Source organism: Artemia franciscana, chromosome 7 (assembly GCF_032884065.1).
Source record: "Artemia franciscana chromosome 7, ASM3288406v1, whole genome shotgun sequence".
Taxonomy (NCBI): domain Eukaryota; kingdom Metazoa; phylum Arthropoda; class Branchiopoda; order Anostraca; family Artemiidae; genus Artemia; species Artemia franciscana.
This window is the reverse complement of record NC_088869.1, coordinates 31,836,783-31,862,105: the sequence shown is the minus strand read 5'-3', so window position 1 is coordinate 31,862,105 and position 25,323 is coordinate 31,836,783. Positions and strand designations below refer to the sequence as shown.

The 25,323-nt window shown below is 36.5% G+C and overlaps 1 protein-coding gene across 1 annotated transcript; it reads left to right on the top strand.

The window, feature by feature from the left end:
- Positions 1 to 2,538: 2,538 nt before the first annotated feature.
- Positions 2,539 to 24,311, top strand: LOC136029165 (signal recognition particle subunit SRP54-like). Its single transcript, XM_065707271.1, has 4 exons — positions 2,539 to 2,797; positions 7,858 to 8,718; positions 20,440 to 20,703; positions 24,036 to 24,311. The coding sequence occupies exons 1-4, from the start codon at positions 2,599 to 2,601 to the stop codon at positions 24,212 to 24,214; spliced, it is 1,503 nt and encodes a 500-aa protein (XP_065563343.1). The 5' UTR covers positions 2,539 to 2,598; the 3' UTR covers positions 24,215 to 24,311.
- The last annotated feature ends 1,012 nt before the right edge of the window (positions 24,312 to 25,323 follow it).

Genomic DNA, 25,323 nt, shown 5'->3' with positions numbered 1-25,323 from the left:
CATAAATATCTATTTTATTAGAGAAATAACGACAAGACTGTTTTTCCATTAAATGAGACAATTAAGGTGAAATTTTATTCTATTTTCTCCAGACCGTCTAAGAAATCGGTCTTATTGATGATCCATTTTAACAGTAATATCAGATATTCCGAATTTTGTATAATATTACTATTTTTGAACCATAGTAGAATTCCAAGAAAATATTTACAAAACCGGAAAAAATAAACGAGGATACGCTTTTTTGTCTTCTTCTTCTTCTTATTCAGCAGACAGGCTTTGCAGTCGAAACTATTTAGCCCTTTTCCTTTTGGCTCACTCTGTGGGATCGACAGAGCTATGGAGCTGGCTTGTCTTATATGATTTGTATCTGCTCAGATTTCTTGAAGCATATCTTTTGATACCAGCAGTTGAATTATAAGAGAATATATATTGAGCTCTGTGCTCTGTGAGAAAGTATGGTCAGCAAGACTCTTGGCTGCTAGTGGAATTTTGTGGTGTTTGAAGCATTCTGACATTTTACATCGCAGAGTATACTGTACAGACGTCAGCATATTACATTCAAATAGGCAATGATCTATTGTTTCATTCTTAAGATTACATGACCTGCAAAAGGGGGACGAGGGAACTTCGCCACTTGAATTAGGGATCTGATATGAAAATGCCTGAAAATTTAGCCCATTTGAACCTGACCGAATTCTATGATAAATCTTGGAAAGGTGCTTACTTGGGAAAGATGATAGGGTAGGATTCTTATTATTTAGCAGTAACTCTGTAAGTCTCCAGCGGTAAATATCTCTAATGGGGATTGGTCTCCCACTTGGCTGGTCAATATTTAAAGCATTTTTTGCTATTTCATCTTCCTTATGGTTACCTATTATACCCGAGTGGCTTGGAATATACTGGATATGAGTTAAAATACCTTTTGAAGCAAAAATATCAATAATCCAAAGACAAAGAAATGTGTCAATATCCATCTTATATTGAAAAGCTGAAGAAATAAGCTCAAGGCTTGATGAAGAGTCAGAATATATTATAATATTTTTAATATTAACAATCATATGTTCATTAACCATGAGGAAATCTAATGCCATGATTATGGCATTTAGCTCGGCAGACATCACAGATGAATTGTCCTGTAATTTCTCTCCTAAAGCGATATTATGGGTTGGGAAAAATGCTCCGCTTGCCACACTTTTACTCAAAAACTTCAAAAATGGAACAATGAAAAATAAATGAGGTAAAAACATTGAATTATAAATTATAGCAAGTGTTTGTTTATTAAAACGACCTTTCACCGTGACTAGCAAGCCATATGTTTTCCTAAGTTTTTTCAACACAGATGATAACACCAAATTCCGCGTAGCTTTAATTGACGGACCAAAAGGCAACCCAAGGTAATTAAAGGAATCTTTATTCATAATATTAAGTGATCTCATCCTAATTGAATGATTCTGGATATCACTTTTACTATTCGCCACTAGGAATTCTATTTTAGACGGTTCAATCTCTAATCCTATCTCTCGTAGATGTGAGTGTAAATTGCATTCTGCGTTGATATTAAATTATCCGAGAACAACAAAGTATCATCAGCATACGATAAGTGGCTAATGTCAATACCCTTAATCACAAAACTTGACATTAATATTAATGTCAAATAACCTTAAAGATTAAAGTAAATAGTACTATATACGTCAATAAAATTACTGTGTTTAAGGTAAGGAGTTAGATTAGTTGTTGATCTCGTATTACATCTGAAGTCGAGCAATTCCCATTTATATTGATCATTTTGATGGACTTTGTCCTAAGATGTACAATAAAGGTAATGGGAGAGTAGCTAAGTCCCGAGGTCTTTTTTCACAGTAGAAAAAAGTTCTGAAAATCTGAAAGATAAGTCTAAGAATTAAAATCAGAATATTGGAAGCTAAAGATATGACAATGATCAAATATGGTTTTGAAGACTGGGCGCTCAAAACAACGTAAAAAGACTTGCTAGATGTTTTCCAGAGAATTTGTTTATGGATTGTTTCGGGTACCCGACTGACTGATCGTATCTCAAACAGAAGACTGTACAAAAATATGGTTAAATCCGGCTTTCTAGGGTTATAATGAGAGGAAGGCTAAGATGGCTAGGACAAGGAAGGAAAGATGACAGATTGCCGAAGATTGTCCTTTTTTGGCCAACTGTCTAAACGAAATCACGAACAGGCCGCCTCCGGTTGGGGTGAGATAATGTCTTAGGGAAGGATTCAAGGGAAGTGAAAAATTCGGGGGAGGATGTAAAGAGGGTGGCTTTGATTAGATTGTGAAGGAGGAGCGTGCGCATCTATTTTGGACTTACGTCGCTTGATACTGCAGTTAGTTGCTACTAGTATTAGTATTGTATTTATATTTATTTTGTTTTGATTGTTAAACAAACATGGCTTAAGAACAGAGTAAAAGCTTTTCGGTTGCTGCGATCTGATCTCTAACAATTCGGTGCTGTTCCTATGAAACTCAAATGTCTTGTAAAATTCCAACGTCACAATATTTTAATATACTTATTTGAAGAAGAAATAGAATATTTTTATTTTGAGTTTTGAGTTGGCAAACAATTAAAAAATGGTATTAGCAGACCTAGGAAGAAAAATCAGCTCAGCATTGAAATCTCTCAATTCTGCAACAACAATCAGTAAAGAAGTATTAGATGGCTTATTGAAAGAAATAGCAACTGCCCTGATTGAAGCTGATGTTAATATTAGACAAGTTCTGCAACTCAGGGAAAATGTCAAAAGTGCAATATCTTTTGATGATCAAGTTGGTGAGCTCATAAAATATTTATTATTCTTTAGGCTTTTTTTTAATTTATTGGGCCTGAAGTCGTGAACAGGCCTGTGAAATTTCCTTAGTTCAATGCACTAGGCTACAGCAACATTCTATCATAGACACAGGCTAAAAATCTTGATAAACCCCATCTCTAATTATTAGCAGTGCATGACAAAGAAAATTGATTAATTTGCATTGAACAAAGGCATAAGCAGTCCTTGGACTATGCTATAGGATTAGATTGTTTTGTTAATTTTCTAAGTCATGTGCACAGAGGCCTAGTAATCACCTAAGCTTCCTTCTTTTGTTATGTAAAGATTTGGTAAAATTCTAGTTATTGACTTCTTGCTATTTCAGGAAGGGTTTAGGTTAGAAAGATGAAAATTTCAGGGATGAATCTACAGACTAAAGTATGTCCCAAGAAGTTATTTTGAAGCAACTACATCCATTGCATGTTTTGGCCCTGGATTCATTACTCAAAGTTTTATTATGCTAAGCTAACCCCTTTCCAAGGTAGCAAGAAGTAGCTAAATTAGAATTTTACTATAAGGTAAAACAGTCCATTGTTGCCAAAAGTTTAAAAAACAGAAAAAAAGCATGATAAATGCCTTGATTAACAGACTATCAGATAGCTAAGAAACAGACTTACCCTTAGAATTATAATTCCATCCTAAATTGAAATATGATGCTTATTTCCCTTGCAAATTTCAATTTAAACCTAAATTACATTTTCCTTTCTAACCTCACCCAAACATGTATCCCACAATATATATATATTTCCTACAAACCTATTGATTCTCAATTTTGTCCCTGTTGATTGAATTTATAGGTAAGCCTGTTTTAACATGACTAAGACTAACACAGGTATATAAAGAAACTTATATCTTTCTTCTTAACATGCTCCCAAGAAATTGTAGTTTCAAGGATTGAATCCTATTGTCCCTCCTCCATGGAATGTTTGCCCACCAAATGTCAACCTCAAGCTTATACAGGACAAAAAGGAGAATATATATATAGGCTGGATTTTTAAGAGAGAAAAGCTAAAGAGTTAAAAGATCACCTGCATATTTGTACTGATATATCCCTAGTAGGGAGTAAACCTGCCACAGCAGCAATGATCCCATACACCTCTTTGTTCATTCAAATTCTTTTTCATAGGAATCCTCAGTATTGTGGCTGAATTGGCTGTCATAGTTGAACCCACTCAAGACAGTCAAAAATATACCTTCCCATTTGAGTAAAGTAGTAATCTTCTTCAACTTTCAGATCACTCTTAAACTAATGAAAACTTTAGCCTAGAATGCAAATGACACTGATTTGCATGAAATAAGAGAGTAACTTGTTTCTTTATCCAAGATTTACATAGTAGTTGCTTTCCAGCATGTTCCTAGCCACATAGGCATCCACTACAACAAACAAGAGTTATGAGCTCATATGGTACTTCTGAGAAGGTTGGAAGAGCCAAGAGCTCATATGGTATGAGGTCAAGCAAAATTCTTAGAATCAGTAGATGGCTTTAAAAGGAACATCAGAGGCTTAATGCCAGTAGGGATTTAAAATAAGAGCTCTGAGTCACTAGGCCCTTCTAAATATCAAAATTCATTAAGGTCCAATCACCCACTCACAAGCTAAAAATACCTCAATTTTTCTAATTTTTCCTCTCCCTTCAGCCCCCCAGATGTTGAAATTGGGGAAAACAACTTTACCAAGTCAATTTGTACAGCTCCTTGACATGCTTACCAATTTTCATCATTGTAGCACATCCAGAAGCACCAAACTTGCCAAAGCACTGAACCCCACCATATAACTCCCCCAAAGAGAGCAGATCCAGTCTGGTTATGTCAGTCACTTATCTAGAACATTTATAAGCATTTTCCAAGATTTCTGGTTTCCCTCTCCAGCTCCCCCAATGTCAACAGATCTGGTCAGGCTTAGAAATAAAAGCTCTGAGACATGAGTTCCTTCTAAATATCAAATTTCATTAAGATCTGGTCACCTGTTCTTAAGTTAAAAATATCTCAATTTTTCTAACTTTTCCAAATTAACAACCCCCAGCTCAGAACAGATCCATACCAATTATGTCAGTCTTGTATCTATAACTTGTGCTTATTCTTCCCATCAAGTTTCATCCTGATATCTTCACTCTAAGTGTTTTCCAAGATTTCCAGTTTCCAAGATTTCTATTTTCCCCCTCCAACCCTCTATGTCCCCAGATCCAATTCAAATTAAAAATGGAGCATCTGAGACATATGATTCTTCTATATATCAAGTTTCATTGAGATCTGATCACCCATTTGTAAGATGCTCCATTTTCATTTTTTCCAAGAATTCCAGCTTCAGCCTCCAACTCCCTTCAATGTCATCAGATCTGGTTGGGATTTAAAATGAGAGTTTTAAAGCATAAGATCCTTCTAGACATCAAATTTCATTAAGATCTGATCAGCTTTTTGTAAGTTGCAAATACCTCATTTTTTCTAATTTTTCCTAATTACTCCCCCCCCCGAACTCCACCAAAGAGAACGGATCCGGTCCGGTTTTGTCAGTCACCTATCTTGGACTTGTGTTTATTCTTTCCACCAAGTTTTATCCTGATCTCTCTGCTTTAAGCATTTTCCAAGATTTTCAGTTCCACCCCTAATGATTCTGGACCCAGTTGGGATAAAAAAATAAGAGATGTAAGTTTTGAGGTCCTTCTAAATGTGAAATTTCATTAAGATATGATCACTCTTGCAAATTAAAAATACCTCATTTTTTCTAATTCTTAGAATTAACCCCCCCCCCCAACTCCCCCAAAGAGAGAAGATCCATTCTGGTTTTGTCAATCCTGTGTCTAGGACTTGTGCTTATTTTCCTCACCAAGTTTCATCCTGATACCTCCACTCTAAGCATTTTCCAAGAGTTTAGGTTCTGCCCCCCCCCCCCCAACATCCCCTTCACTGGATAAGGTTGTAATTTATTATAAAAGCTATGAGACATGATATCCTTCCAAACATCAAATTTCATTAAGATCTGATAAATCCTTCATAAGTTAAAAATACCCATTTTTCTAATTTTTCAGAATTAACCCTCCCCACTCCCCCAAAGAGAGCGGATCTGTCCCAGTTATGTCAATCACATATCTAGGACTTGTGCTTATTTTTCCCACCAAGTTCCATCAGGATCCCTTCACTCTAAGCGTTTTCCAATATTTTAGGTCCCCCTCAATTCCCCCCAACATCACCAGATCCAGTCAGAATTTAAAATAAGAGCTCTGAGACACAATATCCTTCCAAACTTCAAATTTCATTAAGATCCTGTAACTCATTTGTAAGTAAAAAATACCTCATATTTCTAATTTTTCAGAATTAACCCTCCCCCCACTCCCCCAAAGAGAGCAGATCCGTCCTGGTTATGTCAATCATGCATCTAGGACTTTGCTTATTTTTCCCACCAAGTTTCATCCCAATCCCTCCACTCTAAACATTTTCCAAAATTTTAGGTTCCCCCCAATGTCACCCAATCCAGTCAGCATTTAAAATAAGAGCTCTGAGACACAATATCCTTCCAAACTTCAAATTTCATTAAGATCCAATCACTCCATCAGAAGTTAAAAATACCTCATTTTTCTATGTAGATAACTTCAAAGTTTTTAGTTTTACTGCTGATGATGAACACTGTATATGTGTTTGAAATATCCAGTTAAATAATTTTATATCTATTTACTGTCAATAAAAAGGTTTCATCCCTATTTTGAACTGTTTTACTTCCCTCATTTTTCTAATTTGTTCAAAATTACCCCCCCCCCCCCCAACTCCCCCACAGAGAGCGGATCTGTCCCAGTTATGTCAATCATGTATCTAGGACTTGTGTTTATTTATCCCACCAAGTTTCATCCCAATCCCTCCACTCTAAGCATTTTCCAAGTTTTAGGTTCCCCCCTCAACCCCCCCCCCCCCCCAATGTCACCGGATCCAGTCAGGATTTGAAATAAAAGCTCTGAGACACAACATCCTTCCAAACTTCAAATTTCATTAAGATCCAATCACTCATTCATAAGTTAAAAATACCTAATCTTTTGGAATTAACTGTCCCCCACTCCCCCCAGATGTTCAAATTGGGAAAACGACTATTTCAAATTCAATTTGGTCCAATACCTGATATGCCTGCCAAGTTTCATTGTCCTAGCTTGCCTGGAATTGCCCGAAGTAGCAAAACCAGGACAGACAGACCAACAGAATTTGCAATTGCTATATGTCACCTGGTTAATATCAAGTGCCATAAAAAGTGGACCGTCTTGCTGCAGAGACAGCAGAGTCTATCAACCTACAATTTGCTTAAAGTATTCAATTGCACTTAGGGGTGCTATTAGAAACTGCCATGAAAACCTCCTCTGTCTTGATTCCAATTTTTAAAGAACCTGAAAAAATCAGACCTAATTCAAAATAAAAAATTAGCAGTAATACTGATACAAGAAGAATACAGATAAAAGCAGCACAGTGACCCAAATTATAGACCCTGCAACTTGACTGAAGAGATCTTGCAGCACCATCTCTTTGAATGCACACCAAATACCCCTGAAATTTATAAGCTGCATACCCTGTCTCAAAATTTTAAACTTCCACCAGATATTAACCTGATTGCAGATGTTCCTTTGCCATCTTCCATTGAACAGGCTATTTAGTTATGCTTTGAGGGATTTATTATGTCTATTTTAAACTTGGGCAGAACAGAGCTTGAGTGAGCAGGAACAGACATATTGGTACCAGCCAGCCTGTAGGCCTTAAACTGCAGGGAAGAGGCAGCTAAAGTATATATATATATATATATATATATATATATATATATATATATATATATATATATATATATATATATATATATATATATATATATATATATATATATATGAATTTAAGATCCAGTGGTCATATACACAGTAAAGAAAAAGAGAAAAAAATATATATATACATACAGCACATGTACTTTTTTCTAGTTTTATGTATGTAATAGTCTTATGCTTTTTTAGTTCCTGTTTGAGTACCTTTGAATCTCAATGACCCTTTTTTATATTCTTAGCTGGTCTCAACAAGCAACGGATGATTCAAATGGCAGTTTTTAGAGAGTTACTAAAGCTTGTTGACCCTGGCGTACCTGAATATAAACCAGCAAAAGGAAAAGCAAATGTGATTATGTTTGTGGGTCTTCAAGGGTCGGGAAAAACGACAACTTGTACAAAACTCGCCTATTATTACATGAAACGAAACTGGAAGACTTGTTTGGTCTGTGCTGATACTTTTAGAGCTGGTGCCTATGACCAAATTAAGCAGAATGCTACAAAGGCTAAAATTCCGTTTTATGGTAGTTATACAGAGAGTGATCCAGTTGTAATTGCATCTGATGGTGTAGAAACCTTTAAAAGAGAAGGATTTGAAATCATTATTGTTGACACAAGTGGTCGTCATAAACAAGAGGATTCACTTTTTGAAGAAATGTTGCAAGTCTCAAATGCTGTAAAGCCAGATAATGTTATTTTTGTCATGGATGCCTCTATTGGCCAGGCATGTGAAGCTCAAGCTAAAGCATTCAAGCAAAAAGTAGATGTTGGTTCTGTGATTGTTACTAAATTAGACGGACATGCTAAGGGTGGTGGAGCTTTAAGTGCAGTGGCATCTACAAAAAGTCCTATAGTTTTTATTGGTACTGGTGAGCATATTGATGACTTCGAGCCGTTTAAGGCTGAGCCTTTTATTAGAAAATTATTGGGACTTGGAGATATTGCTGGACTTATTGATAAAGTCAATGAACTTAAATTAGATGACAATGAAGAATTGGTTGAGAAACTGAAGCATGGCAAATTCACTCTTCGTGATATGTATGAACAGTTCCAGAATATTTTGAAGATGGGTCCATTTTCCCAAATTATGCAGATGATTCCAGGTATATAACTTTCTTTTGTTAGTGTTTCTCAGTTTGATTGTATTTTGAAATTTTTTGATAATGTTTTGCACATGGTTTAAAGACTGAACAAAAGAGTTAAAAGCACAATCTTACTTCCAAATCCCATTGATTGCTTTTGTCGTAAGGTAAACATCTGTACACTGTCTGTCTATTTAGCCTATTTTAAAGAAAGAATTACAGTAAATTACTATGTTTAATATTAAATTTAATGTCAATTATGTTGCTGAAGTCAATCCATCTTTTTTTTTAACTTTATTGTTTTCCTGTCTTAAATGCCTACACACAGGCTAATATAACCCAAATATATATTTGAGAAAGCATAGAAACTTAATTTTATTTATTAGACCATAGGCTAGCCAGAGATAATGATGGCAAGTCTATGGGGAGCATATGACCAAGTCTGTTCTTTTTAATATTTAATTCGTCTAAAAACGTGTTAGTCTAATTAACTAGCAAGAATTCTTACAGCATTATGCAACAAAGAGAGTTCCTGTGAATTTTCTTCTGTTTTCACCTTAATCCAGGTACACAATCAGAAAGGTAATTTAGTATTGGGTTCCACACTTTTAAAACTTTTAAATATAAAATTTCTTCTTTAGTAATATACCCTTCAAAACCTTTTAGCTACAGATTACCAGTTTAATTTCGAGAATGGTTCAGAATCCCTTTTGCCGTGACTTTTGCATGGCTTGGTGTCACTTATCAGAATATCAGAGAAGTTTAAAAATTGGAAGATCAAAATTGTAAATACTCAAGATGTTTTCTTCCTAGATTATGTCTGACCTGACTGATGAGAACCTTTCTTCTGAAGTTCTTACACTGAAAGAAACCATGTCTTGTCTAAGGGATAATTTTGTTTTTCCTCAAGCACAAGTGTAGTTGCCAGAGATAGTCTCCAGCATGGAGTTGGGTATTTTTGGTTCTAGAAGTAATGTGAAAAACCTGGATTTACTTCAAGGACAGAGGGTCAAGAGCCTTCATAATTTCTCTCTGTATTCCCCAAACTAAAAAAATATAAGGACACATAAATTCTCAAGAAGCTTGAAAAAGACTCAGACATCGTTATCACTAGGGCTGATAAAGGGAATGAAGTTGTTATTTTTACAAAGTTACATAGAATAAAAAGCTATGAATATTTTACCTGGCACACACATTTGTAACAATATATATTTAGTCCCTATCAATACATTCACCCAGAAAATACGAAGAAAACTTGAATTAATGAAAACTGGAAGACTCATTACTTCACAGAAGTATAATACATTTTATATTAAAGATTGCTCTACTCCAAAATTTTACGGTCTCCTAAAACTCAACAAAGATAGAGTTTCTCTATCATCCATTGTGGCCTCTTATAGTTCTCCAACTTCTGGATCGAGGAAATGATTGTCCACGATTTTTTATCCCCTTGTGTATACTCAGATTTATACGTTAAAGAATTGTCTCATTTTTTGAAAAATCAAAAGACCTTGACATAAAAAAGAGAGACGATTTTGGCTAGTTTTGATGTTATTTCTATGTATACCTCTTGTAATATTAGAAAATATGAACTTGCTCTTCAAAGAAACCAGAGGATTATATTGGCCAAATGGACTACAGGACGTTATATATCGAAACTAATATGCGTCTTGTCTGCATGTGCAATGATTTTTCCTCATATTTCCGATACAATAACTAATTTTTCACCCAAACTGTGGGTTTATCAATGGGTTCTAGCCTCCAACCTTTTTTGGCCACTTTTTACACCGAATTCATTGAAGCTTCTGCTTTGAAAACTTTTCCTCTGAAGCACCGTTTCTGGGGTTGGTTTGTGGTTGGCATTACTTCTATGTGGAATCATTAAAAGACATCTCTTCATACCTTCTTGAGACATCTTGATATTTTAGACTCTGATTTTCATTTTACCTTAAAACTAGAAAAGTTTCAAAAAGTCTCTTAGCCTTGAGTTTCCGACTTAAAAAAAGACTGCACATAATGGTAGAAATTTACATTTTTCTCCCATCCACCCTCCTTGTGTAAAAAAAAGAGTAGTTATATACTTAGTTGATTGGGTGCTGTGAGTATATTCTGAAGCCCTCATAGTCTCAGAAGTGTCCAAAAGAAGTGCTCGTTATTGCACTTATGTCGTTTTTACCTCGCTGGCAGCAGGCGCAGTGTTGCCAACAGCGGTACAATTGTACCTTTTTGGTACATTTCACCTCTAAAGGTACATTCTGGTCCAATTACAAATCACAAAGGTACAGTCACAAATTTCCTGGTACATTTTATAAAATGTGGGACAATATGGTACAATAAGATTTGACTGGGCGTCAGGACGCAGTGAGTGGAGGGAATTGTAGTTTTTATTTGTTTTCTCTTCTGGAATTTTAAGTTTTCCTTTACACATTTATTTAAGTGCCTGTTGTTGGCCTCTTGCTGTCATAATATAGTGTGAAGCAGCGCAGCCATCTGTACAGTAAATACAAAATAGGTGAGCAGCTATTTGGAGGAGCGACGCCAAAATGGTCTCTGCAGGGGAAAGGAGGTCTCCCAAATATCTTTGAAAGAAGAAATCTCATACTTTGTTCTCTTTACTGTAATGTAATTTTCCGATTGTCTACGTGTTGTACGTAGCGTAAAAAAAAAATTTCGTCTTGAATGACAACACACAAAAAAAAGAATTGTTATGGTACAATTTTTTAATTAGTGGTACAATTTTAGAGCGTTTTGCGGTACTTTTTCTTCCGAAGAGTTGGCAACACTGAACAGGCGTTGTTACGGGTGTGAGAACCTGCATATCTATGTCGCCTCTTCCTTTTTGCAAAAAAAAAAAAAAAAAAAAATCAAGCTACTAACGAAAGCTAAGTGCACAAACTAGGCAATCCTTTCTTATTAAATACCCCTCATTACTTCCCTCCCTTTCCGATACAAAGCAACATGCCCCTGGTATTCTCTCCCCGAAACGCCCCTCCAACCCAGAAATTTACTCACGACAAGTCAAATCACCATCACAGACATTACTGCACCCAAACCCTCCAACAAGCCCCTCTTACTCATATTTCTCCCAGTCGCAAACCGCCGTGCATACCCTATCTGCTCCATGAGCTTAAGATTTGTTGACTGGTTTGGTAAAAAAAAGGGGTAAAGGATACGACATTAGACTTTACATTCCGTACCGGCGGTGCTGATCTCCGTTTCTTGCCCCTTCAGCCAGGAAGTGCAATGGGGGTTGGGGGCAAGCCATCCTGTGCTTTCGCACACCCTTCCTGTTTACCTTCCCCAGATTTCTCCAGGTACCCATTTAAAGCTGGGTCGACTCTGGCTAAGCTTACAGGGTCACGCCACTGACCCCCGTCCCAAACTGAAGAATTGGGTACACTGGGATTCGAACCCGCGTCCTCTCAGACAAAGGATCCCGAAACCAGCGCACTAACCCACTCGGCTGTTGACTGGTTTGGGCCTTCACCCGCCATTTTCCAAATTAAATCCAACCTCCCTGCTCCCAGAAAGTTCCCATCCCGCTTCCCTTTCTCAGCATCTTTTTGCCTTCCCATCTCCCTCTTTCCTCTCTGTAAAAAATCCTCCCAATTTGACTCCTTCTTACCCACGAAACCCCGCCTCCAGCCCATTCATTTTATCCCTTGTGCCTACCCTATCAATGTGACTCAGGTCAGAGTTTTTGCATTTAATAATATTCTTGTAGTAAATCCTAATTATTCTCACTTCCCGTCAACTGGAAAGAAGTTGCACCTCCCTCATCATGCTTCGTCCATATACTTGCCCGGCCCCCCACCTCCAAATCCCCAGAGTAAATTCTCCTATTACTCTACTTCTCAAAAGCATCATAATGTTCAACTTAAATCTCGCCAAGGAAATTCTCAAACTCATCAAGTCTCTCTGTTGCAATTCCCCAATTGGTTTGCTTTTCCTAAACTTTTAGTTATTAATACTGAACGTCTTAATTTTGAAAAGCTTACCGAACTGGAGGTACTTTCCGAATCAAATCTAATAGATGTTATAGCTGTTACTGAAGTACAGTCTCATGACCCAGGGTCCGTGCGCCTGACATATTATTCAGAGTTTATTAAGGTAGGACGGACTCTCAAGGAGTCTTCCTATACCTCCCATGTTAAACATTTGGAGTTTGCCTGACGTTCCTGACTTAGTGATCTCGGTGGTTTTTATTTTAACAGACAGAAAAAAAATCTGGTGAATATTTTGATCTAGTCAAATCTTAAAGCCGACAATTATTTCTTTTTACAGTTTCAAAATAATTATAAAACCTGTTTCGTGTTTGCATTCTAGATTGCTACACTTGACATTTTTTTCGGGGAGTGTAAAAAAATACAGCAAAAAATATTCTATTTAATAATCAGAAACTTATTTCCGTAGTATATACTTGCTGGCTGCAGTCCCTTCAAATACTTAACATGTTTTGTGTTCTGAAGTAAAAAATTCCCCTCAAAAGACTGAATGCAGCTGTTATCGGAGCGCGTGAGAATACATGAAGTAGACCAAGGGACTAACGACTCGGATTGTTCTTGAGCTATTCAGTGAAGCATTAGTTAGTTTAGATAACTTCGAATACCACACTGCCTTTCCTTGACGAAAGTATAACAGTTCAAAATAGGGATGAAACCTTTTAATCGACGGTGAGCAGATATAAGATTTTTTTCTGGATATTTTGGACAAATATACAGTGTTGATCATCAGCAGTCAAACTAAAAGATATTAATAAAAACAAACAGAATTTATACCCAATAAACTAATTACGTATAGTCAGTTAACAAAGTGGGGTTTATAAAATCCCATGTACTTGTGGAAGCTCTTATGTGGGACGTACTAACCAGAATTTAAAAATAAGATTACTACAACATCATAATTCTATTTCATCGTCCTCAAAGCAAAATTCTAATCCTGAAGATTTTACGTCGGCTCCATCGGAACATATTTATAATTATCCAAATCATTTTATTTTGTTTGAAAATGTTTCTTTGATTTCTAGGTACCAAGGTTTAAAGCAAATTTTCAGGGAAACGATCGAAATAAAAAAAAAATTTATTCAAGAATAATTCCCTAAACAGAGATACAGGTGAATTTGGATTGAATTCAATTTATGATAATTTACTGAGGTCAAATAAAGTAAATTTCATTTCATATAAGAGCTATGACCTCTGTCCACCTGATATGTCAGATAAATCTAATGAACCGGAACCGAAAAGGTCAAGGAGATTTGCTTCCGCTGTTGCATTGAAAAAAATAAGAGCAATAAACTATGTATAATTAGTTTATTGGGTATAATTTTTTTTTTATATTGACATCTTTTAGTTTTACTGCTGATGATGAACACTGTATATGTGTTCGAAATATTCAGTTAAAACTTTTTTATCTGTTCACTGTCGATTAAAAGGTGTCATCCCTATTTTGAACTGTTATACTTCTATTAGTTAGTTGTAACCGCTGTTACCAGAAATTGTCGACGGAAGGTTGCCAAGAAGTATGGAGATACTTGAACCCGTTTATATGAATCCAATTATGCTAGGTGTGGGTAGTTGTCATGTGTAATTACTATCTTATCCGAATACAAATTCAGATATAAAAATATACAAGCAGCACTCAAGCTTTAGAATTTTTGTTATGGACCCGTATAGATAAATAAAATAGAGTAAATCGGTCACTTCGCTGCAAGCAATCATTTAAATTTTATTTGTGTATATAGATCTTTATGAAGCAAAAACCCGAAAACATGTACTTTTTATTTGTAATTTCCACAAGTTTTTACCGCACCCTGGCAAATAATGATGACCAGACCACAGGTACGCACGCAGGGGAGGGATTTGCCCCCCCCCAATTTTTGCAAAATGCTTAATTTTCCCTGTGAAATGTTTAATTTTCCCGTGTTTTCCTGGTAATTCTTGTGTAAGAGTTGAACCCCCCCCCCCCAAGAAAAAATTCTTGAATAGTAATTTCTCTAATTTTCTCCTCGAATAATAGTTCTTTTGCAATTAAATCTTCCTATTTACTTGACAAATTACGAAGAATAACATTGTAATAATCGTAGTTTTGAGTGAAAAAACCCTTGAGTTCAGCCTTCTCATATTTGTTTAGTGGAAGCGGCGAAAAAACTGATAACTTTGTCTTTTTTGATTTGCCGCACCTGAAAAAGAATTGACTAGGGAGTAAAATGTCTGGACTTCGGCTAGGCCTTAAACTTCGTCTCTTAGACCACCCACTCTGAAAAAAGGTGCCGGTGTTTTGTTCTTTACTAAGAGTAACCTTTACCCAAAGGTTATTTGAGTTTCTAGTGTATCCAAGTATGAGAAAATCCTTTGGCTAGACACCCCAAATCAAAATATCGATTCAAAACGTAAATTCATCCAGCAAATGCAGACAAGTACTGATTTTGTTATTTCTAAATAGCCTCTCTCAATGCTGGCCTTTTCTTAGTGAACAATGTCAACGACTTTAAAATGGATTTCTTTTGTCCTTGACTTAAAGTAAAGCAAATTGTTAAAATACCAACGATTGGAGAAATACCTCTCTTGATGTTATTTTAACTAATATGTGTAATTTTTACAGCCCTTCCTCAGCTTTACCCCCATGAGGTGGGAGTTCTACATCTTTCGATTCTTTTATCCCCCTCCTCAAATTTTAAGCATTCTTTCTCAATAACTTAGGGTGCTTAGCGCCCTCTTCAAAATTCTGGTCTTTTTTCTTTGGTATGTGGCTAAATACTGAAGATTTTTCTGATATTTATCGTCTAAAAAATCTTAATGAGAAAATGGCTACGTTCCACAAAAAGCTAATTGATAAATATCAAATTTAATTCCCAGAAAAGAAGATTTAAAAGATGACCTTGTTAGCCACAATATTTTAGTTGTGAAACTTGTCAGCGAGTTCAATATTGATGTCTTACTGGTGAAATTGGTTGCCTCCTTGACAAATAAGTCGCAGGTTGTCAAATATCAGAATCATTATTCAAATCCTCTCCCTGTCTGCAATGGCATGCCCCGCGGTACTCTCTTAGGTCTCCTCCTTTTTTTCAGTCATGATTAACAGCCTCGCGAAGGAATTTCCTGACCGATGAAAATTTGTTGATAACCCAACGGTCGTTGAAAATTGCTTCAGAAAATTAATAAGCGACCCTGAGGATCCTCAATGAAATTTGAGATGAGGCCTTGGACTTTAACATGACAGTAAACCCCTCTAGGTATATGATATTGCCGATTTTTATCCTCAAATCCTCGCCCTATTTTCTTAATCCTATTCCTCCTGAAATTTCTGTGTCCTCATTTAAACTCCTCGGCGTCACAATTTCTTCAAATTTAAAGTGGGATATCCACGTTAAAAACATCATCCATAGAGCTAATGTGTCTATCGCTCTTCTTTAGCTCCTAAATAAATTTAGCGTCCTCCCTTCCCACTCCTTAAGGATTTACACGTTATTCTCCACCCGTATCTCAAATATGCTTGTCCAGTTTGGCACTCTGGTACCTCTCGCGAGGAATCGGAAAAGATTGAATCAATCCAAAAAAGAGCCTTGCGAATGATTTTCAAAGAAGGCAAGGTACCATACTCTCTGCTCCTAAAAAAAAGAAGCTAGTTTGGAAACCCTTGAGCGAAGGAGGGCTTCGTTGTGCCTCCGTTTTGCAAAAAATAAAAATAAATGCAATAACGAACCCTTGGACGGCAAGTATTTTCCCCAAACGTCACTCCCCATCCAGATTACGGCCGCCTCGAGCTGTCTGTGCCCATCCCTATTTTGTCCCCCATTCGCTGCGTTACTTCCAGACATGAAAAAACGATTTTGTCCCCTTCATCACAGAAAAAATGAATAAAATATCCCACTAGTTTCTCGCTTTCTTTTCTCTTTTTTTATTGGCTGATGGTGCTGCCCAGGGTCTTGCACTTATTTACTTGTTTTGCCCCCCCTCCCCCTGATTTTTTTGGTTTCCGTTTTAATTTTTATATATTTTATATTTTGTTCGCTTTTGTGTTTATTAACTTATCTTTGTCTCTTGTCCCTGTTTTTGACCAGTTTTGATCTTCTTATCTTTTTATGGCTCTTGGTATTAACCAAGTGACATAGCAATCGCAAATTCTGTCGGTCCCGGTTTTGCTACTTTGGACACTTCCAGGTAAGCTAGAACGATGAAATTTGACAGGCGTATCAGTGAACGCACCAGATTAAATTAGAAATAGTTGTTCTTCCGATTTGACCATCTGGGGGGGGGGAGTGGGGGGCCCGTTAATTCGGAAAAAATAGAAAAATTTAAGTATTTTTAACTTACGAACGGCTGATCAGATCTTAATGAAATTTGATGTTGGGAAGGATATCGTGTCTCAGAGCTGTTATTTTAAATCCCGACTGGATCTGGTGATATCGGGGTGGGGAGAGTTGGGAGGGGGAAACCTAAAATCTTGGAAAACACTTAGAGTAGTGGGATCGGGATGAAACTTGGTGGGAACAATAAGCACACGTCCTAGATACATGATTGACATAATCGGAGGGGATCCGCTCTCTTTGGGGTAGTTGGGGGGGGGGGGTAATTCTGAAAAATAAAAAAAATGATGTATTTTTAACTTACGAACGGGTGATCGGATCTCAATGAAATTTGATATTTAGAAGGATATCGTGTCTTAGAGCTCTTATTTTAAATCCCGACCAGATCTGGTGACATTGGGGGGGGGGGGAGTTTCACAGGGAGAAACCTAAAACTTGGAAAACACTTAGAGTGGAGGGATTGGGATGAAACTTGGTTGGAAAAATAAGCACAAGTCCTAGATACATGATTGACATAACCGGAATGGATCCGCTCTCTTTGGGGTAGTTTTTTTTTTTGGAGGGGGGTTAATACTTAAAGTTAGAAAAAATGAGGTATTTTGAACTTACGAACGGGTGATCGGATCTCAATGAAATTTGACATTTAAAAGAATATTGTGTCTAAGAGCTCTTATTTTAAATCCCGACCGGATCTGGTGACATTGGGGGGGGGGGGGAGTTGGGAGGGAGAAACCTAAAACTTGGAAAACACTTAGAGTGGAGGGATCGGGATGAAACTTGGTGGGAAAAATAAGATCAAGTCCTAGATACATGATTGACATAACCGGATTGGATCCGCTCTCTTTGGGGTAGTTTTTTTTTTTTGGGGGGGGGGGTAATTCTGAAAAATTAGAAAAAATAGGTATTTTAACTTACGAACGGGTGATCGGATCTGAATGAAATTTGATATTTAGAAGGATATCGTGTCTCAAAGCTTTTATTTTAAGTTCCGACCGGATCTGGTGACATTGGGGGGAGTTTGGGGTGGGGGAACCTAAAATGATTGAAACCGCTTAGATCGGAGGGATCGGGATGAAACTTGGTGGGAAAAAGAAGTAGAAGTCTTAGATACGCGATTTTCATAATTGGAACGGATCCGCTCTATTGGGGGGGGGGGCAATTCTGAAAAATTAGAAAAAATGACGTATTTTCAACTTACCAAGGAGTGATCGGATCTTCATGAAACTTCATATTTAGAAGGACCTCGTAACTCGATCTCTTATTTTAAATCTCAACCGGATCCAGCGTAATTGGGGGGGGGGCAGTTGGGGGGTACCGGAAATCTTTGAAAAAGCTTAAAGCGGCGAGATCAGGATGAAACTGGATAGGAAGAATAAAAACCTGTCTAAGATACGTGATAGATATAACCGAACCGGATCTGCTCTCTTTGGTGGAGTTGGGGGGGGGATTTGGAAAATTGATGTATTTGTAACTTACGAAAGGGTGACCAGATCTTAATGAAATTTGATATTTAGAAGGATCTTGTGCTTTAAAGCTCTAATCTTAAATTCCGACCAGATCCTGTGACACTGGGGGGGGGGATTGGAGGGAGAAACCGGAATTCTTGGAAAACGTGAAAATTGGGGTATTTTTATCTTACGAATAGATGATCGGATCTTAATAAAATTTGATATTTAGAAGAAATTCATGTCTCAGAGCTCTTATTTCAAATCCCGACCAGATCTTTTGACATTTGGGGGAGTTGGAGGGGTAAATTTTGGAAACACTTTGAGTGGAGGAATCGGGATGAAGCTTGGCGGATAGAATAAGCAAATGTCCTTGATGTGTGATTGACTGAACCGTACTGGATTCACTCTCTTTGGGGGAGCTGGGGGGGAGAGGTTCGGTGATTTGGCGAGTTTGGGGCTTCTGGACGTTCTAGGACGATGAAAATTGGTAGGCGTGTCAGGGAGCTGCACAAATTGACTTGATAAAGTCGTTTTCCCAGATTCGACCATCTGGGGGGCTAAAGGGAGAGGAAAATTTTGAAAAAATTAGGTATTTATAACATACGAGTGAGTGATTGGATCTTAATGAATTTTGGTATTTAGAAGGACATCGTGACTCAGAGCTCTTATTTTAAATCCTGACCGGTATTAAGCCTCTTATTTTCCTTTTAAATCAATGTATTGATTCATAGAATCTTGTTAGAGCTCATACCATATGATCTCTTAGCTCTTGTTTGTTGACTTTATGCAGTTAAATTATTGACTCATAAATGACTATTCATTATGATTTTTCTTTTCGGTTGTTGTTTTTTTTTTGAATTTTTGTCAGTTTTCATGTAACCGTATGGTTCGTCGACTCCGGAGTCCGAATTCGGCCCTTTGTGGGCTTGTGATAGAGATTTTTTTTAAATAAATGTCTTATCTATCTAAGGGTAACTTTGAACAAACACTCAAAGTTACCCCACAAAAACGTAATATTTGCAGGAAACATTGAACTCTGCTGCCATGAATCGATCAAATTAAAAAATGATTTCACCTGAAAACCTAGCCATTCTGCTCTTCATGTATATAGAATTGTCAAACTGAAAGTCCCATTTTTGTTTATCTAAGTAAATAGGGCAGCTTACTTTAGCACTTTATCACAATTCGGATAATCCAAATTCTCTTGCAAATAACAAGCTAATAACATCCCTAAAGTTCTATGACTATCCATCAACAAGTAAAAATGACATCATTTTTATACATTTCTGAAAAGGCTTGTGCCATCTGTGTTTCTCACTCACATTATCCGTCTTGGCTTTTTCTCCAATTAGCCATGGATTAATGGCAACTTGATTTTAATTCAAAAATCAACGGTCTGAGATTTTGTCAGATCCTGTTTGCAGGAATTACCGATTAATTTGGATGGCATCTATCAATAATCTAGTTAGAAGTCAAATCGAGCAGTTTGACTGTTGTTGGAAAGAGCGTACTTACTTTTGTTACTGAATTTGTTCAAAGTTACCACTTTCTACAGTGTGTGTTTGGCGTCTCGTATTGGGGAGTGTGGGGGACTCCCCAAACATTGCCGTTGGGAATTAAGTCAGTAAAACAGGTGCAGGAATAGTTCTGCTAGTTTACTGTTCAAATTTAAATAACTATTTTAGTATTTAAATAACTATTTCTAGTTTACTGTTCAAAATAAGATTTCAAGAGGATTGGAAGAACATGCAAATACTGCCAAAACACCCATGCAATGTTGACCTGCCGACATGGGGCTCTAATTGGGGGGGGGGGAGGGAGTAATGCCCCCTAGATTTAAGAAACTACTCTTTTTGGTATTTTCTTTAAGAAAAAGTTCTTCAGTCGTTTATATAAATCAGGTTTTCCATAATGTAAGAATTAGTGGACAAAGACAAACTTTAAAAGCTAATCAGCTATTTATTGAAATTCAAAATGTCTTGCTTTTAGGCTTGGGACAAGAAATTTTAGGAAAAGGTGGTGACAAAGAATCGATGGCAAGATTGAAAAAAATGATGGCTATCATGGATTCAATGAATAATCATGAGCTGGATCACGAAGATGGAGCGAAACTTTTGAAACAGCCAGGTCGAATCAGAAGAATAGCCAGAGGCTCTGCAGTGACAGAAAGAGAGGTTCAAGATCTAATCAGTCAATATTCAAAATTTTCAACAATGGTGAAGAAGATGGGTGGCATCAAAGGACTTTTTAAAGGTATTTAACAAAGATTAGACTGCTGTTTTGTAGATGTTCTCAGAAAAGGTTTGACATTGTTTAACTCATATTCATCCAAATTGGAGATTTTGGGTTTCAGTTCTAATGGGAAGTGATCTATATCCACATTACAGTCTAAATGTTGTAACTATCAATGACTGGGTTATGTTAAACTTTAAATGCAATCAGCCAGAGTTGCAAATATGGGCTCACATAAGTCTCATTCTGAAAGGGAGGATCTATGAACTCTTTCCAGAATGTAGGAGGGGGAATCAAATGTAGTGAACTGGGCTTTTCTCTCCATACCTAAATACGAAAAAAAAATCCTTTCTTAAGGTTCGCTTATAGGGTACACTCATTCCCTAAGCGTTTGGTCTCTGTAGTATGTCTGCCATGGTTGTTTTTTTTTTTTTTTTTTTTTTTTTGTGAAAAAATTACTGAAACAATTGCTACTGAAACTTATACGTAGATAGACCGTAAAGTTTCCCTATTGATGCAATATAGTCAAGAGTGTATGAGGGGCAACGGGCGTGTGGAGCCTTCTAACAAGGAACTGTCATAGATAATTAGTTCTATTGTGAATTACAAAAAGCGATTGATGAAATCCAGAAGTTCTGTAAAGTATATTCTTCTAATGATGAAATGCATGTATTTACTTTGATTCTGGAACTAAACATCAAAGTATGTAGTGGCATGGGCATCATCTCATTGGCTGAGGCTCTTGAAATTTTGCAGTAAAACCACTGGGATTACTTATTCTGTGGTTTTTCTTTTTCAATGATATTGGCGGGATTCAATAAAAGTTTTGTTTCCAAAGGTACTGCTGAAAGTGGATAAGCATACTGTACAGGCTTCAGACTTGCGTCTGATATTGTAATAAACAACTTTCTCATAGCACAAATCGTTTGCTTTGAAGTTGTATATTAAATTGTACTTGTTTCATGTAAAGCAGTATATCGGGAAGGCTTTGGAAATGTGGAAGTTTGAGCAGGCTAAAAAAAAAAAAAAAAAAAAAAAAAAAAAAAAAAAAAAAAAAAATACAGCTGTTTGTTATAATGGTTATATTCTTATTAATTTTAAATGGCAAATTGTGTCCAAACTGTGGCAATTTAAGCAACTTCTTCATATGACAGAGCAAATCAACATAGCTAATATGCTGATTTTCTTAGTTCGCTAGAAGTCGATTATTCCGTTACTACTTATATATTTACTGAGTCAAGAATGCCAAACTTAACAAATAAATATTAAGTTTTCTTTTAAAGCAAAATTTGCGATGCTAATGAAACCTGATATCCTGCTTGTCTTGGTAATTATTTTTATGACTTCTATATACCATATAGAACGGTTGAAGCCTGTTTTAAAGGAGCTTACGATGATCAGAAACTCTGGTAGACAATCATATTGAGAATCTCAAAAGGAGGGTAAATCATATATATGTAGAATGTTGATATGGGTTCCATGTCACAAAAGCAATTAGAAGGATTAACAAGACTATTGCCAGAGGTGTCCTTTTGCTGAGGGTTAAATAGAACTACTAAAGTCTTTGGTTTTCCAGCAAAAAAGGATAAATATACACAATTATAGATCTGATGTAGGAAGTGCACATTGGTAGAACGGAGGCATCTAGAAGGTTTCTGTACCTCATAATAACACCCAACAGATCAAAGGTGATTTGACATGACATGCACCACGGAAGACGGGAGGATTGAGCCCTAGCAAGAGATTCACTTTGATAAATGATTTGTCGTTAGTCCTTTACTCGTCTTCTTTAGCTTATAAGGACCTCTTTGGTTGTTTTTTTTTGTGATGAATTAACCTTGGATCAACTTTTAATGTCGAATAAGCCAGGCGTTTGCTTAAGCCTCCATCCTCAAAAGATCACCCAAAACCTCTAAACGTAATAAAGTTATCTCTTTTATCTGTTTAAGATATGTCTCAGTCAGGGCTGTATCCAGGTTTCTTGGTGGGGGGGGGGTACAAAAACTTCAAAAACGCATAAAAAATTTGTTCACATCTAATTTTTCATGTTTCTACGAGTCAGACAAACGTTTCGGAGGGGGGGGGGGTGTTCCCCCTGAATATGGCCTTTGTATCAATTGGTGGTACTAATTTCTAATTATGATATACCTTTTTTGTTTTTTTCTCAAGTGTAACTTTCTTGATTCTTTTCTAAACTAACTTCGTAAGCCTAAACAGAGTATTTCAATGAATCGTGATCTTAGTAAACGACGTTTTCACAAAGTCATATATGGTACCCACCAGTTAATGCTTAAAAGGTGAAGATACTGATACCAAAAAGTGCCCGAAGATGTCACACGTGAAATTCGTACCATGTAAAAAAAAAAAAAAATCTTATTTCCTTGCTCAGCTACCAAAGCCCAATGATTGTGATACTAGCTTGTAAAACTGTAGGCTAGAAATCAAACGTTCGTGATAGACCAAGTCTTTATTCTCCCCTGCTTAGCTAGAAAAGAATTTCATTACCTTTATTTACTTCCGTAATAAATTGAGTTTCATCTTAGACAGAAATCATGACGGTATTCCAAGGATTATTTTTTTTAGAGGGAGGGGGGGGGGGTACTTAAATTGTTTTTTTTAATGCACCAAAATTTACTTATTACTTATATGTATTTTGTTATGTTTCCATGAGTAAGACATTTGCATTTTTGTTACGTTTTTACGAGTCATTTGCCTAGAATGAAGGAACTTCAAGTGAGAATTGTTGCGTTTTCATAATAATTTGAACCGGAGATACGGTGGGCAAGAGTCCTTATGTTTCTTAAGATTGGTGCGAATTACTACCCAGCGTTTAAAAAGTATTACCCTTCCTAGCACATATTTCTAGTATTTTTGAACCTTCAAGGCTGGTGCTCTAAGGGCTAAGGAAAATAACTAAGAAAAGAAAAGAAATTTACCTTCCCAAGTTGAATAAACACAAACTCGACGTATTATACTAACAAACTTTTGCAGTTTTTATTATGGCTTCACATATCTGCTGTAATTTCTTTTTGGCTCCTGACGGAATTATGAAAAGAGTTGAAGATTTTAAGTATTTAAAACGTAGTAAAAGATGCGGTAAAAAAGAAACGAGATTGATCGAGTCCTTTACATTTTTAAGATTAAAAGAAAAATTGTAAAACTGACATAAATTTTTTACGCTTGGTAACAGCATTGTACTACAATTCTTAGTTTGTCGACAATTCTATTTTGTCTGCGAGCACTCGAACTTCCCTAAGAATTGAGGACATTAAGCCTTCTTGACATAATTTATGTGCATTCCAAGAAGGACTTAGCTTAAAAAGATTCCTTTTTTGAACACATTTTTTTTTCAGGTGGAGACATGGCTAAAAACGTGAATCCAATGCAAATGAATAAATTGAATCAGCAAATGGCAAGGATGATGGACCCTCAGATCTTACACAGGATGGGGGGGATGAATGGACTCCAGAATATGATGAAGCAAATACAATCTGGTGGAGGTGGATTTGACAATCTTTTGGGGAAGAAGTAAATTGAGTTTTTGGTTGTCATGAGTTTCTACTGTTCTATACAAGTTTTTGTAATTTTTTTTGCGGAGGATTTAAAAATGTACGTTTATTTTATTTTCATTTCGACCTTACGCTTTTTGGTAGGATGAATAAACTCTTCTATGGGCAGTAGTGTAACTAGAAGGTAAGACTTTAGGGATAAGTACCGTAAACTTGCCTAGCCAAAGCTTTGAGGGAGAGATATGGGATTATTTTCTGAGAGGATTTGGGGGAGGGGAGTCTGAACCCCCTTATTAGTACCATTTCAGACACGCATTTTCCGTAAGTGGGGTATTAAGGAGTTTATCTGACATCTGGTTCGTCTAACAGAGATGATTGACAGCATAGATTATGTACCTGTCAGATTTCTGTTGGCATTATCTGCACGAGTGAAGTTACTCTGAGAATTAATAGAAGCGTAAAAGTAGAAGAAGCCTTATAAAGTAAGTTAGTAAAGAAGCGTAAAGCTCAAAGTACCTTCTTTGATAAAGTAAAACTTATTAAAATTTTTATAAGTCCATATCTTTTGTACGAGAAAGAGACCGAAAGCGAAAGAAAGGGGATGAGAGAGCAAGAGAAAAACCGAGAGAAAGGGAAAGACACACACACACACACACAGAGTGAAAGAGAGAGAGAGAGAGTGACAGAGCGAAGAGAGATAGAGAGAAAGTGAAGAGGGAGAGAGAAAGTGAGATAGACAGAGAGAGAGCGTGTTTCGTGCAAACAAAATACAACGCATTTTGAACCACATATTTGCACGTTTTCATCGTGTTTTGTGTATTCATGGGAAGCTTATATTAATGTACAAATAGATGAAAAGGTGCTATATACATGCAGTTTGTCAAAACAGCGTATCAGCAATATCTCAGGAACGGCTGAGGGTATTAAGTTGAAACTCTATGGGATACTACTATTACTACTGCTACTATTGAACTAAGTAAAAATGTTCAAGTGCATCCAGGTTATCAAAAAGACATAGATACAACATTACAACAGAATAGAGGATTAAGTTTTAACTTTCAGGGAGAGTGGGGGGGGGGGAATCAAAAATTACTATGTATATCCAGATTGTCCTAAGAGAGAATATGAAAAA

Bases quoted from the DNA above. Each gene is read 5' to 3' on its own strand.
- LOC136029165 (XM_065707271.1), top strand. From the start codon at position 2,599: ATGGTATTAGCAGACCTAGGAAGAAAAATCAGCTCAGCATTGAAATCT. The intron at 2,798-7,857 runs GTGAGCTCATAA...TTATATTCTTAG, and splicing joins ATCTTTTGATGATCAAGTTG to CTGGTCTCAACAAGCAACGG. The intron at 8,719-20,439 runs GTATATAACTTT...TCTTGCTTTTAG, and splicing joins AATTATGCAGATGATTCCAG to GCTTGGGACAAGAAATTTTA.